At 42.4% G+C, this 15,656-nt stretch overlaps 1 protein-coding gene across 3 annotated transcripts in view; it reads left to right on the forward strand.

The window, feature by feature from the left end:
* The window catches only part of LOC110327648 (zinc finger protein 809), a 22,661-nt gene extending 7,037 nt beyond the window's left edge, over positions 1 to 15,624 (forward strand). The window contains exons 2-6 of one of the 3 annotated variants that reach the window (XM_021206764.2): positions 2,854 to 2,980; positions 3,848 to 3,940; positions 5,274 to 5,383; positions 6,146 to 6,857; positions 14,716 to 15,624. In XM_021206764.2, the coding sequence (XP_021062423.2) occupies positions 2,854 to 2,980; positions 3,848 to 3,940; positions 5,274 to 5,383; positions 6,146 to 6,857; positions 14,716 to 14,765 (1,092 nt within the window). In that variant the 3' untranslated portion in view covers positions 14,766 to 15,624. Of the gene's footprint in view, positions 1 to 2,853; positions 2,981 to 3,847; positions 3,941 to 5,273; positions 5,384 to 6,145; positions 7,476 to 14,715 lie in introns of those variants that run through there. The other 2 variants (XM_029542814.1, XM_029542813.1) reach the window with 2 other exon arrangements.
* Positions 15,625 to 15,656: the final 32 nt, after the last annotated feature.

Below are 15,656 nucleotides of genomic sequence, written 5' to 3' on the forward strand. Positions count from 1 at the left end.
TGGCTGTCCTGGAACTCACTCTGTAGACCAGGCTGGCCTCGAACTCAGAAATCCGCCTGCCTCTGCCTCCCGAGTGCTGGGATTAAAGGCGTGCGTCACCACGCCCGGCGAGTTGTGTGTCTTTATGGCTTGAAAGAGATATTCATGTGTCCAGGTCCCTTTGTTCCCGAAGCTTTGTAACGTTTAGCCTGTATTCCCACAAGCCAACTGTTAAAATATGTGGCAGTAAGTTTCTGGACAGACTGCTAGTGGGAACTGGAGGGTCTGGGTCTGTCTGTGCAATGCGCTTTCATCGGGCTGCCAGAGATCTAATGATTCTCGCCCTGTTAGCCCCTGGATCAGGTCAGAGGGAAGCTTGACCGTCAGCAATAGCGTTAACAGGATGCCCTAGTAGAGAGAAATGGGACCTTCGAGGTCAATCTTTCAGGACTGACCAGGAAACGAGTGGATTTTTTTTTCCATTAGCATATAGAACTGAGAGTTAGGTTACTGTAGTTCTCTAAGCACTGGACAGTAGGGGTCTAGCTATGTGTCCCCAGTCTTCCTTTCCTCGGGGTGACGTCAGGTCTCTGGCACGTTGCCTGTGGTAGAGATTGATGCATTTATTTTCTCAGTGGTCAGTGTGATCTGTCAGTTCATTTTTGCTTTTGAGGGACTTGATACATGTGTGGATGTTTATTAACCTGTTACCTTTGTGTGGAAGTAAAGTCAGGGATTCTGAAATGCTTTATTCTTGTGACCCCATTTTTCCACCCGGAAATATTTTTATGTCCTTAGATAGTCATCTGTACAAAATAGATGTGCATATGAAACATTTGCTGATAATAAGAAATTTATTTTAAAATAATACTTTGGCATATATCTAGCATTGATATGTTTTAAAGGTGCGAACAACTTTGCCTACTAGTGAGACAGATTGCTGATGCGTCTGACGTATTACAGTGCATGGATAAATGGCAAGGGGTGATGGTAGGAAGATGTGAAATGTGTTTTCTACTAAAAAAAAAAAAAAAACAAAAAAACAAACAGACTAACCCAAAAAACTGTGATTCAGAAGAGCTGATAGCTATGTAAGGAACAAGAACTGCGGTTTATAACATACTTAAATCTGAACCAGGGTCTTGCGGGTGACATGCATTGGTTGTATGATGGCATGTACTATGCAAAGCATGTGTGTTACATATTCCAAATGTAGAACCCAAAATAAATTCCAGGCCACTCAGCCCCTTCTCCCTTTGAAGGGACTTTCCAAACTATACTAGCAGGCCAAGTGAAGAGCCAGATAAGGAAGCTGGCCAACTAAACAATGCTGAATAAAAACTATAAGGACAGGCAGAGTGACGGACTAGGCCAGAGGTAAACCAGCCAATGCCTGAAAGGGTCACTTGCTACACCAGTGAGAATAAGCCAGCTAGCCTTGTTGCCCAAATCTAACCCATACAAGGTATAAAAAGTGTGTTCTTTGTTTGTCCTGGGTCTCTCCTCTTGCCTACGTGCTAAGAGGAGGTCCCCAACATGTTGGATCAATAAAAAAAAAATCCTCTTGTGGTTTGCAGCGATGTCCGTCTTTGGTCTTTTTGAATGAGGGTCTTTTGGCAGACTCCAGCATTAACAGATGCTACAGTGAAGTCACCCAGAAGTGCAAAGTTGAGCCCTGTACTGTTGGATTCAGTACCCATTTGATTTTGAATTAATCTTTGGTTGCATGTTCCGAAAGCTTTTCGTTTACCCGGTTTTTGACCTGTACTATCAGTCGTCAGACCCCACGTGGTGCTGCGACTTTACGCTGGATGTCAACTTGACACAAGCTAAAGTCATTTAAGAGGAAGGAATCTCAACTAAGAAAATGCTTAATTAAGATGGAGCTGTTGGGGGCTGGTGAGATGGCTCAGTGGGTAAGAGCACCCGACTGCTCTTCCGGAGGTCCAGAGTTCAAATCCCAGCAACCACATGGTGGCTCACAACCATCCGTAACAAGATCTGGCGCCCTCTTCTGGAGTTTCTGAAGACAGCTACAGTGTACTTACATATAATAAATAAATCTTTTAAAAAAAAAAAAAAAAGATGGAGCTGTCAGCAAGAACGTAGGACAATGTTTTAGTTAGTGATTGATGGGGGAGGGTCCAGCCCGTTGTGGGAGGGGCCATCTCTAGACTGGTGTTTCTGGGTTCTAAGAAAGTGGGCTGAGCAAGCTATGGGGAGCAAACACGTCAACTGCACCCCTCCCTAGTCTCTGTACAGCTCCTGCCTCCAGGTCCCCCCTGCTTGAGTTCCTGTCCTCACTACTTTTGAGGATGAACTGTTGTATGGCACTGCGAGTGAAATACATCCTTCTCTCCCCAAGTTGCTTTGGTCATGGTGCTCATTACAGCGGTAATGACCTGACTGACTGACTTGTTAGACTTGTCCCGTGGTAGGTGCTGAGAGCTGAGCTCATAGCGTTGCTCCTTCTAGGCAGACACAGTGTCCTGACACCGGCCTCAGGATTTGCATTTCTTTGGCGGTTGTTATTTTTGTATAGTTAGGCTTATGTATTCTTTCCCTTTGCTCTTAATAACACCTACTTTACACACCCATGTGTTGTGTGAGTTTTGTTTTTGCTGGAATTAGAAACTTTCGTTATGTTTACTCGAGTCACTTTGTTGACAGAGAGATAAAGATGCTTGTATTGATTTTTCTTTTTTCCATGATATAAACTACAGTCAAGTTGTACTTTCTGTAAGAATCTAGTAACACACACACTTCACACACACACACACACACACACACACACACACACACACACACGGGTTAGGGTAGGAGGAGTGGATTCCCATTTTGTGCTCCTTAAGCTGAAGAGAAATGTCATTCCAGGGGTTGGTGTCCTTTGAGGACGTAGCTGTGGACTTCACCTGGGAGGAGTGGCAGGACCTGAGTGTTGCCCAGAGGACCCTGTACCGGGACGTGATGCTGGAGACCTACAGCAGCCTGGTGTTCCTGGGTGAGTTCCAGCCTAAGCAAATAAATTTTCCTTGATTAACAAGTGTGGGAATCATCTCTCACTTTAGAGATGTATTCTTATTTGTAGCTAGGTCTATGTGTCTGAGTGTGAGCACCATGTGTGGGCACCTGAGGACACTAGAAATCACTGAATCACAGAGCTGAACAGGCAATTGCCAGCGGCTAGGGTTGGATACTGGGAACTGAACTTGGTCCCTGTGGTGGTTTGAATAGGAATGGCCCCCCCATAGACTCGTGTATTTGGATGCTTGGCCCATGGGGAGTGGCACTATTAAGAGGTATGACCTCACTGGAATAGGTATGGCCTTGGAGAAAGTATGTCACTGTGGGGACAAGCATTGAGGTCTTACATGCTCAAGCTATGCCCAATGTGGCACGCAGTCCCCTTCTGCTGCCTGTGGATCAAGATGTAGAACTGTCAGCTCCTCCAGCACTGTGTCTGCCTGCATGGTGCCATGCTTCCTGCCATGACAATAATGGACTAAAGCTCTGAACTATAAGCCAGCCCTACTTAAGTGTTTTCCTTTATAAGAGTTGCTGTGGTCATGGTGTATCTTCACAGCCATAAAACCCTAACTGAGACAATCTCCCAAGAGCAGCATTTGCTCTTAACCCTGGAGCCATCAGTTCAAGCCTTCTGAACTTTGTTAATATTATTTTGGTTTATTTATCCTGTAGTTTAATGCCACATGAGGATGCTCTGGTAGCCAGTGAGAATTTAGATCCTTTCTGACCAAAGTCTCTTACTCATTCATGAAAGAACTGTTCCAAATGGAGCTGTGGTTTCTTGTTAGGGGACTGTGCCAGCGCTCTGGCACCATTTGCTTATTATTTCCAATTATTTTAGGTTTGTGCACTGCCAAACCTAAGTTGATCTTCAATTTGGAGCGTGGATTTGGGCCATGGAGCCTAGCAGAAGCTTCAAGCAGGAGCCTCCCAGGTCAGTAAATGTGTGCTAAGAAGTCAGCAGCAGACAGAACACTCATTAGATAATGGTCATGCTGAGCTGTTCTTATTGAACTTCATCCAACCCAGTCATGAAACAGCTAGTCACATGCATTGTTTTTATTAAATCATTTTTATTTTCTTAAGTCCAGTTTTAAAAGAACATTCTTGGTGTTACTCTCTCTCTATTTTTGTTGCTAAACTGTATTTCCTTTTCATTGCTGGGTCCCACATAGTGGAGGGGGAGGACAGACTCCCTTCAAGTTGTTCTTGGACTTCCACTCATCATGCACTATGTGTAACACACACACAATGAATGAATGAATGAATGAATGAATGAATGAAATTCAATGAAAATAACAGAACTGCAGCTTGTGAGTCTGGCATACAGAAGAGAAACCAGAGAAGGACTAGAGCAGGGAAATGTAGGCACGCTAACCAGTACCTAGGTGTGCAGTAATTAGAATCACAAATTCACATGACCCAAAAAGACTTTTTTTAAAGGTCATTAATATTAAATTGCTAAAAGTACAAAAGAAAGAATACAAGAAACTGGTGAGAGAGGAATGTGCTTAGTTACTTTAGAAGGCAAACATATTAGCATAATATATTTCTTAGCAAAGACTGTAATGACCAGAAAGCATGGGCTCACATATTTTAAACTCTGAGACAAAATTGTGAAGCAAGATTACTTTGACCAACAAAGTTATCCTTTAAAATTGGAAAGAATTGATGGCTTGCTACAATAAGCATGAATTAAACCTATGTTTCCACAGTAAAACAAAGCAAAGAGATGTGAGTTAGAGCCCTGGTTTCTTAGTGTAAATTACTATTTATTATGAAATATGCACTCTTACCATAGGTCAGTAAGTGTCTTAGTTGGGATTTCTGTTGCTATACCAACTTAGGGAGCAACTTAGGGAGCAAAGATTTATTTCAGCTTACAGTTCCGCAGCACAGTCCTTCACTGAGGGCTGTAACTCAAACAGCAGGGTCTGGGGCAGAGACCTTGCTGCCTACTGGCCTGCTCCTGTGGCTCCTGTGGCTCCTGTGGCTGGCTTCTTATGGGGCTTAGGACCAGAGGCCCAGTGGTGGCCCTGATCATTGGCCCTTGCACACCATTCAGGAAAATGTACCAGAGGCATGCCCACAAGCCTGGTCAGGACATTTGCTTAGTTGAGGTTCACTCTTTCAGAATGACTTTAACTTTGTCAAGTTGACATAAAACTAAGGAGTACAATAAGCATCTGAAGGCATGAGTTTACTTTTTTGTTTAAATTCTATAGAGATACGCATGTATTATTGAGTCGTGATATTTCTAATAATAGGTGTTCATAACATGAATACTCTGATTGACACCAGCAAGAAAATTCCTAAGACATGTTTGCGGCCACACAGAAAAACTAACCAAAAGACACTAAATGAAGACATGATTAAAGTAAGTAAAACATGTAATGCGAGCTCAATAGGAAGAGTTTGCATGCCCACACACGGGAAGTGAACATGAAACGTTCTCGTGTTTCACCCTGGCTGAAGGTGCTGCTTTCCCTTCATGAGCCTGATAGATGCAGGCTGCAGAAGAACCTGGTAATGTTCCTCTAAGTAAGTAACCCGGACTCATCAGCATCTTGGTTTGCATAACGATAAAGTTCATAGTGTTATAGTCAATATTTTCAAAGAGGGATAGATTTTGAAACAAAGGCGATAGTATTGATATATAAAGAAGTTTCATGTCAATGATAGAGACTTCTAGTAAACTGTAAGTAGTTGAAATATTTTCCTGGCCCACGACATGGCTTATATAGAAGCAAAGAACTGAGTATAGTGTGTGCGGATAATGTTGTGTAAGGAGACTAAATCAGTAAATGGTAAAGCACACACAGGAAATTTAGTGATTAGAAACCTTTCATTAAGAAATCATACCTCAGGGCTGGAGAGATGGCTCAGCGTTAAGAGCACTGACTGCTCTTCCAGAGGTCCTGAGTTCAATTTCCAGCAACCACATGGTGGTGGCTCACAACCATCTGTAATGGAATCAGATGCTCTCTTCTGGGTTGTCTGAAGACAGCTACAGTGTACTTACATACATTAAAAGAGAAAAAAATCTTAAAAATAAAAAAGAAATCATAATTCAGAATATCAAGGAGCTCATTCTAGGAAAAACAGTACCAAGGAATCTAACAAATTCTTTTGTTTCAAGGCAGAACTAAGGGCTCAACAGGAAGTCTCCGAAGGGACAACATCCTGTCATAGAAGAGCCCCTGTAAAATCTTTGTGCCGCAATTTACAGAAAACCAAGAATCAGATATCGTACAATGATGGGAATCTCTATGAATGTAAGGACTGCGAGAAAGTTTTCTGTAATAGTTCAACCCTGATTAAGCATTACAGAAGAACTCATAATGTGTACAAGCCCTATGAGTGTGATGAATGCAGTAAAATGTACTATTGGAGGTCAGACCTTACGGCTCATCAGAAAACTCACAGACAAAAGAAGAGGACCTATGAGTGTAGAGAATGTCGGAAGGCTTTCTTCCGCAAGTCTCACCTCAATGCACATGAAAGAACCCATTCAGGCGAGAAGCCTTACGAATGCACAGAATGCGGGAAAGCTTTCTTTTACAAGTCTGATCTTAATCGACATAAGAAGACTCATTTGGGTGAAAAACCTTTTAAATGTGAAGAGTGCAAGAAAGCTTTTTCTCGAAAGTCCAAACTCGCTATACATCAGAAGACTCATACGGGCGAGAAACCATATGAATGTTCAGATTGCAAGAAAGCTTTCTCCCATAAGTCACAACTTACTGCACATCGGATTGCTCATTCATCTGAGAATCCTTATGAATGTAAAGAATGCAATAAATCTTTCCACTGGAAGTGTCAACTCACAGCACATCAGAAAAGGCACGCCGGTAAGTGTGGGGACACCTGCACGAATTAAAACTGACAACACTCCTGCATATGTATCTAGTCAAATGAGGCAAATCGTTGCATATTACAACCTAAAGCATGTAACTGGTACCCCACAGGGCGAGCAGTTATAAAAAGAGCCAATTGATGCTTATTAAACAAAAAGAGTAATAAAAACCTCCAGGGACAGACTAAATAATGCTTTTTTAATTCTGAATTTTCTTACTGTTGATGAAATGGGAACAAGAGCTACTGAGAGACATTGGGTTATCGAAAATATTGAGGAGCTGGGCCGACCAATAGACTACAAGGATGTGTTGACATTAGGATGGAAACCTGCAATAGTTTTAAGATGGGGACATGGTTATGTGCTGTGGGAAGTAATAAAAAGAACCAGCGCATTCCCTCGTCTTGTACTGGCAACTCAAGCACCGGTTGCCTGGCCGGCCATGACCAACCTGTTTTTACGTTGTGGAGACTCTGACTCAGAACCCCAAAATCTCTCCACCCAGCTCGCTAAGTTTCTACTGATGGGCTGTTACCACGCCAGTCCCATGCTTCAAATCCCCCAAAACCTGGACCTCAGGCAAACCCATGCTTTGATGCCATACCTTTCTCTCTTGAACCCAGTTATGAGCAACCACATGAAGGAAAATGCAACACAAACTTAGTTCAGAAACAACAGTAACTCAACCGCTGGGCACAACAACTAAAATCCTAACTTGTAAGCCTTATTAAATCTAAATCCTCTGGTAACCCGCCATTGAAATCAGGAGACACTTGGAATTACATCTCGTCCTCACACTATCTCTGTCCACAAAAGCCTAACTCCCTCCCGCTTCCTCTCTTCCCCCATCCAACCCAAAAGGCCCTCCTACTCACCCAGTGATTGGCTCCTTTATTCATTAGGGGATTGGTTTACAAGAAGTCACCTGATTGCTCAAATCACTCCTTGTCAGGAGAGCGGAGTTAGCATCAAAATACAAACGGCACCAGGCCCATCCACAGTAGTTCTGTTCATGTATCTATAGGAAATGATAAAATATAGTTATCAACAAAACTTAAAGATAACATCTGACCAGGGAAAAGCTCTTATCCGCTGAGACGTGAATGTCTTCGCAAAGCAAATAGCCCGGATGATTCACTCACAGACTGTCTCAGTGACTGATTTCTCGCAAAAAATGCATGCACGTCAACCTCAAAAGGGCTAGCCCAAATAACCAATCACACAAAAACTGGATAACACAGAGACTTAACAGCACAAAGCCTGGACAGACAACACTGAGGATACACAACGCAAACACCAGGCAATAAATGCAACAGCTAGCTTTTAAAAACTAACCATTTCCCTCTCCTCAGGCCCCAAACAGAAATTGTTCTCTCCAATTCAACAGGAAGTAATTATATGTATAGAAACTCTTGTCCCGATCCCTTAAGTTAGAGTGGATGGTTTTGGTCATTTGATGTATTATGGTTGTTATCATCTAGGGTGTTAGGTTGTTTTATTTAATTATTTCATATTAATAGAAATTTAAGATTGTTTGTTTAATTATTGTATATTAATAGACATTTAAGATTGTTATATTTAGTTATATCATTTAAATTTTAAAGTTGATTTGCTGAATTATTTTTTATTGATAGAAATTTAAGGTTCTGTTGTTTGACTACATAACTGGTTAAGGTGTGATATATATAAAGTTCTAATTTTTTTTTAAGATTTATTTATTTATTTTATTTATATGAGTACACTGCAACTGTCTTTAGACACACACACACACACACATTACAGACGGTTGTTAGCCACCATGTGGTTGCTGGGAATTGAACTCGGGACCTCTGGCAGAGCAGTCAGTGCTCTTAACTGCTGAGCCACCTCTCCAGCCCATAGTTTTATGGTTTTTATAATTGTTTCTATTGTGTGTAGATTGTTAGAAAGAAAGAATTTTTTAAAACAGAAAGGGGGATATGAACTAGAAATTTCAGGTTTCTTTAGTGACTCAGTTGTCATGTGATGTTTTTCTGGAAACTGCCTTATGAGAGGATGTTTTACTGAGAACAGAGACCTGGTGTTTCTCTGGAAGATGGCTGGGAAAGGGTCATGTGACTCACTTGATCATGGTTGCCTTGGGAGTTTAGCTGTACAACAAAATCCCTTTCCGTTTGAGTCTTTTTTTTTTTTTTTTTTTTTGGTTTTTCAAGACAGGGTTTCTCTGTGTAGCCCTGGCTGTCCTGGAACTCACTTTGTAGATCAGGCTGGCCTCAAACTCAGAAATCCGCCTGCCTCTGCCTCCCGAGTGCTGGGTCCGTTTGAGTCTTAAGTGGCCACCCAGTTCTACACAGAATATTTGGGCTTCATCTTCACTTTTATGCCTTACTTGTATTCATTATCTCCACATTGTAAGCACTTTATGTCCAGACAGTCTTGTGACAGTGAGCAGTGATGAACTGTCTCTCGCATGGCCATTCCACACACCACACTGCCTGGAGATGTGTAGGAGTAGTGAAGGCATAGCTCCCTCTTACTGACTGGAAATTATGGTAAACTAGGAGACAGCTTTGAAACCCCATTCCTCCCACTGTAAACAGCTCTACTGGCCATGATGACTTCCCTTGGTGTGGGTCGCCAATTATTCATGGGTCACAAGTCTCAGGTGCAAGAATATATATAATTTTATAGTTAGACCATGGTTATTCTTACTGTATGGAAAACCCGAAAGTGAATGTAGATTAATTTTACTCAGTACAGTTGGTGATTAAACAGAAACATTTTAAAAGTTAGAACATAGTGTCTAAAAAGAAAATTCCACAACTCAGTATTCTCCTGCATAAGGAGAATCAGGAAAAAGACTGATATACAATACCACTGGTAAATAATTCAGATCTGTCTGCTGGTTTTAGAAGAGTAATGGAATATAGAAACTTGGAATTAAAAATGTACATGCAGGGGCTGGAGAGATGGCTCAGCCATCTGAGTGCTCTTCCAGAGGTCCTGAGTTCAAATCCCAGCAACCACATGGTGGTTCACAATCATCTGTAATGAGATCGGATGCCCTCTTCTGGTGTGTCTGAAGATAGCTACGGTGTACTTACATATAATAAATAAATAAATCTTTTTTAAAAAAAAAAGTACATCCAGGGCTCTGGAAGAAAGTTAAATGGGTAAGTCATTTCCCATGTACTCCTGACAACCTCCTTTCACATTTCCATAAGCCTTGTAAAGGCCAAATGTAGTAGTGACACAGGCATCTGTAATACCAGCCAGAAGTGTAAGAGCACGGTGGCAGAGAGAGATACTGCCTTAAACACAAGGTGTGGGGGAGAGAACTGACTTAAGGAAATTGTCTCCTAAGGGGCTGGTGAGATAGCTCAGCGGGTAAGAGCACTGACTATTCTCCAGAAGGTCCTGAGTTCAAATCCCAGCGACCACATCGTGGATCACAACCATCTGTAAGGAGATCTGATGCCCTCTTCTGGTGCATCTGAAAACAACTACAGTGTACTTATGTATAATAATGAGTAAATCTTTAGGCCGGAGCAATCAGGGCCAACTGGAGTGAGTGCGGTTGAGTGGAGCAAACAAAGGTCCTAAATTCAATTTCCAGTAACCACATGAAAGCTCACAACCATCTGATGAGCTACCAGTGTACTCATATACATAAAATAAATAAGAAATTGCCTCCTAAATGTGCATGCATACACACAATAAACAAAAGCCTAAATCCATTTCTTCTTAGTTATTTCCAAGAACTTAATGTAATAATTCTCACTATTAAATATTATTTAGTAACTAACACTCTCCTGTTTGTTGGGTTATCTATGCATTTTTTTCAGGGGTAACATGTACTTTTTTTTTTTTGGTTTTTCGAGACAGGGTTTCTCTGTATAGCCCTGGCTGTCTTGGAACTCACTTTGTAGACCAGGCTGGCCTCGAACTAAAAAATCCTCCTGCCTCTGCCTCCCGAGTGCTGGGATTAAAGGTGTGCGCCACCATGCCTGGCAACATGTACTTTTAAGAGGTAGTTTTCCTCTCGGAAAACCAAGAAAAAAGTGCTGGTGAGATGGCTCAGAAGGTAAGAGCACCCGACTGCTCTTCCGAAGGTCCAGAGTTCAAATCCCAGCAACCACATGGTGGCTCACAACCATCCGTAACAAGATCTGACGCCCTCTTCTGGAGTGTCTGAAGACAGCTACAGTGTACTTACATATAAATAAATTAAAAAAAAAAAAAAAAAAAGGTAGTTTTCCGACGGATCACAGTATCCTACTGGACTGGCAATTTGAGTGAGAATAGTCCTCATAGACCACTATGGACTTTGGGCATATGGCATTATAGACTTTGTGAAGGCGTGGAGCAGGTGTATCTTTGTGGGTGGCTCTGAGATTTCAAAGACTGGAACTATTCCCAGTGTGTTCTCTGCTGTGGATCATGTGAATGAACCTGTTGCTGCTACCATGCTTTCCTCTGCAGTCCTGGACTCTTACCCTCTGAGCCGTAAGGCTAATTAAACACTATTTTTTTATAAGTTGCCTTGGTTGTGTTTTGTCATAGTAATAGAAAAGTAACTAAATATACCTGTCATTCTTCATTGTACCCCAGTGATCACCTTCCGCAGCTTTCACCTAGAATACATGAGGTTCATTCCTGCTCCCTTATTCCCTGCTACCTTTTAAAAATGCATCATGTATCCTTGCTCTTCGTCTACAATGTCTCACTTGCCTATACTGTATTCAAAGTGGAGTTGAACATCTTTGGTCTAAGAAACCCCACATTTACTGTGGTTCTTGTGCACCATCTTAATCTGAGAGGTTTCATTGAAAAAAAAATCTGATTTACCTTCCTAATGAATGCTTTATGTAATAGTTTTCTTCTGAGTCTGGCTCTGCAGGACATGGTTCCCGCCCCTGGGAGAGGGTCTGGAGGTGTGGGCCTCATGAATGTCATTAGCTGCTGTGGTTGTGAGGCTTGTTTGTATAATAATGTACATATTTCCATGTTCCTCCAAGGAATTCTGTCCCTGCCAATGTTAATGACTCCATTGTAATCAGAGATGGCTTGAGTTCAGGAGGCGAAGGTGTGGCTAATGTCTCCTCTGTTGTGCCCAGATTTTGAGACCACCGGGGACCACAGCTCTGATGCAAGCTCATGAGAGTCTTTATTCGGGTTTGAGCTCCAGCCCCAATACCCCCTGACAGCAGGATAAGAGTACTGCCCCAAGGTCTAGGGCTTATAATGGAAAAAAACCTCAAGTGGGGACTTCCAAGCCTAGGCATTACATGATTGGGTAAGAGGGTACAGGAATGTTCAACACCATCTGGTCAAAGCATAAGGAGGGACCACACATCTAAAGGGAACATGTTGGCCTGGGAATGACTCATGCTTTCTCAGCCCACCTTGTTATCATTGGCTGAGCATAGCTGCTGTGTCTTGCAACCATCACATACAGCATTGGTTTCTCAGGGCCTGGATTACTTCACTCACCGTATTTTCAGCTTCCATCCATTCACCTGTACATTCCTTTGTATCTTTGGAGCTGAATAAAACTCCATTTTGTGTATGATCCACATCTTCATTATCCATTCAGCTGTTGATGGACAAATAGACTGCTTACATTCCCTGGCTATTCTCAGTAGAACTGCAATGTGGTAGGATATAGAGTTCTTTGGGAATAAATGTAGGATGAAGATAAGCTCTATTTTCCTGATAGCTAAGCATGTCTGGAATTTGTATAGGTGCTTGTTAGCCATGTGGACGCCTATTTGTTTATTTATTTATGACAGGTTCTGTCTATGCAGCCTTGGAACCTGCTATGTAGACTAGATTAGTCTGGGCCTCAGACATCTGCTTGCCTCTGCCTTCCAATGCTGGGATTAAAGGCATGAGCCCTTCTTCCCTCAATGCAAATAGATTTTTTTAAAAAATTATCTTAAAATTGTTGGTGTATTTGTGTGTGCTCTTGAGTGCACATCCGTCTTGTGCACATGAGTGCGGGTACCCTTAGAAGCAAGAGGCTGAACCCTTGGACCTGGAGCTACAGGTGGTGGTAAGCCACCAAATGTGGGTGCTGGGATCAGAGCTCAGGTCCTCTGGCAGAGCAGTAAATGCTTTCCTAACTCAGAGCTGTTTCTGTGGCCTCAGTCTTTGTTTTGTAATGTTTACATTTGTTCCTTGTAGAATGCATAACTGGTAGTTTGTCAGTCTTTGGGCAGCCTCTTCACTCAGCTGACAATTCTTTTTGCTGTAAAAAACCACTTTGGAAGTTCAAGTCCCACTTGCTCATGGTTGATCTTATTTCCTGTGTGACCAGAGTTCTAAGCAGGAAGTCCTTACCTGTGCCTGTGTTGAAGCACACTCCACGTTTCACTAGCTGTTTTGGAGAATCAGGTCTTTTTGTTGTTGTTTTATTGAGACAGGTTTTCTCTGTATAGTACTGGCTGTCCTGGAACTCATTTTGTAGACCAGGCTGGCCTCGAACTCAGAAATCCGCCTGCCTCTGCCTCCTGAGTGCTGGGATTAAAGGCGTGCGCCACCACGCCCGGCAAGAATCAGGTCTTATGATGACATTCTTGATCATGTCCAGTTTCACTTATCCTTTTAATATCTCCATTAAAAATTTACCCATAAACTAATGTGTGTGTGTGTGTGTGTGTGTGTGTGTGTGTGTGTGTGTGTGTGTGTAAGATGCCTCCCAGTGTGACACCGCCCTCCTGTGTGAAGAAAAGAAAGGCAGATAATGCAATGGAAGGAGAGGGAAGAGAGGGACTCCACACAATTAAATGAAAAATTCCAAGATAGCAGGAGTATTAAACTCTGTGGTAGAGGCGGTGCCTGGTTCAGAGCACTAGTGTCTGAAAACAAGGGAACCTTGTAAACATCTTGTAGACGGTCATATGGCATCTCTTGATAGCTTCTAAAGGAATGAAGTTAGTCAAGAGATACAGTTGAAAGCTTATGTAGAAGAGAAGTTAAGTTACAAGCTTAGTAATCCTAAGAAATGTGACCTCTCCAAAGAGAGGTTGGGTGGGCTGCACAAGGCTGGGGCATTGGGGTGGTCAGTGTGAGTTTTAAAGTTATGAATATTTATGAAGTGGGTGGTGTGTTCATGAGGTAAGGAGGCCCTTTTCTGTTCCAAATCATGGTGAACTAGAACTATGTATTTCCTCCCTGGATCTCTACCAAAGAGTAGGGTATCAAAAATTACAATACAGGGCTATAGTGCTCTGTGGTGAAGAGTGCGCGCGTGCGCACACACACACATACACACAGTTTTAAAAAAGCAAACTGAATCTTTGAAAATGGTGGTGTTGGGCCAGGCATAATGACATACACCTTTAACCACAGCACTTAGAAGGCGGAGGCAGGAGTTCAAAGGCATCCTGATCTACAAAGCAAGGTCCAGGCCAGCCAGGACTTCACAGCAAAACACATCTCAAAACAGAAAAAAAAAAAAAATGCTGTCGTTGGGGACACGATGGATGAAGAGGGGCAGCCAAGCTGACCGTCTTAAGTGGAAATACAGCTCTAGGGAAAACCACAAAGCTAGTCTTTGTTGGCTCTGGTCAGTTCTCATTAAGTTCTACCTGAGGGAAACCCAGAGGGAACTTTTGTCCTTCCTCATACTCATATCTACAATGTATCTAACCGCAACAGAGTAAATGTGAGTAAGAACAACTTCTAGGAAAACTCCCAGATGTGGGTCGGTCCTGGGGATTGAACTCAGGTGTTCTACAAGGACAGTCTGAGTTCCTAACCACTCTGAGCCATCTCCACCTCCTCCCCTCCCACCCTTGCCATTTTAACTCTAATGCCTCTACATTGATTTTAACGCACATATTTGCTTTCGTTATAACAAACATCATTAGGTCTGTGTCTTCTTGGGGAGTGGGTACCGGTTACCATTCTGTTGCCATGACCACAAGCAATGTTGAACAACGTTTCTTCCATCTTTCGGTCCTGGAAGGATAAGGGTCTACCATGTTGGAGAGACGTGTACGGTTGCAAGTGCAGGAACAGGAAGCTGAGAGAGCACCCTTCAGCTGCACACAGGAAGCAGGGTGAGCATGTGGTGATAGGCGATGTCCTTAAAGCCTGACTGCCGTGTGTGTGTTTTCTCTCGTAAGGCTGAATCTCTCGTGGTTCTATAACCTCCTCTAGACAGTACCACCAGCTGGGGCCCAGGGTTCAATGTTTGTGTTTATGGGGACATCTCTTACTCAAACCACCAAACAGGTTTTGTGGTGATCCATTCCTTACTCTTCAATGGGACAGGAAGGAGCCACTTAGGGACCTACATCTCAGACTAGAAAGTATTTTAATTATTTATTTGTTTATTTATTTATTTTTATTTCATGTGTATGAACCAGCATGGATATCTGTGGACCACATGTGTACATCGCTGTCAGAGACCAGCAAAAAGGTATTGGATTTAGAATTGAAATTATAGACAGTTGTTAGCTGTCATGTGGGTGCTGGAAATAGAACTCCCATCCTCCAGAAAAACATTTGTTCTTTTAACCATTGAGCCAGTTCTATTTTTGCTTTCTGAAACAGGGCCTTGTGTAGCATGTACGACCCTGGAACAAGCCATGTGGCTGAGGATGGCTTTGAATTCATTCTCCTGCCTTAACTTCCCAATAGAGATCATGATTATCAAAAGGCTTTGTGGCCATTGACAATAGGGGCCGTAGCTATTCAAACTGCCACATTCTACTTCCTTCCCCCATAGGCTTGTAACCATAACATAATGCAAAATGCATTTAGTCCAACTTCAAAAAATCCCCACAGTCTCAACAATGTTTTAAAG

This window comes from Mus pahari, chromosome 10 (assembly GCF_900095145.1).
Source record: "Mus pahari chromosome 10, PAHARI_EIJ_v1.1, whole genome shotgun sequence".
Lineage (NCBI taxonomy): Eukaryota > Metazoa > Chordata > Mammalia > Rodentia > Muridae > Mus > Mus pahari.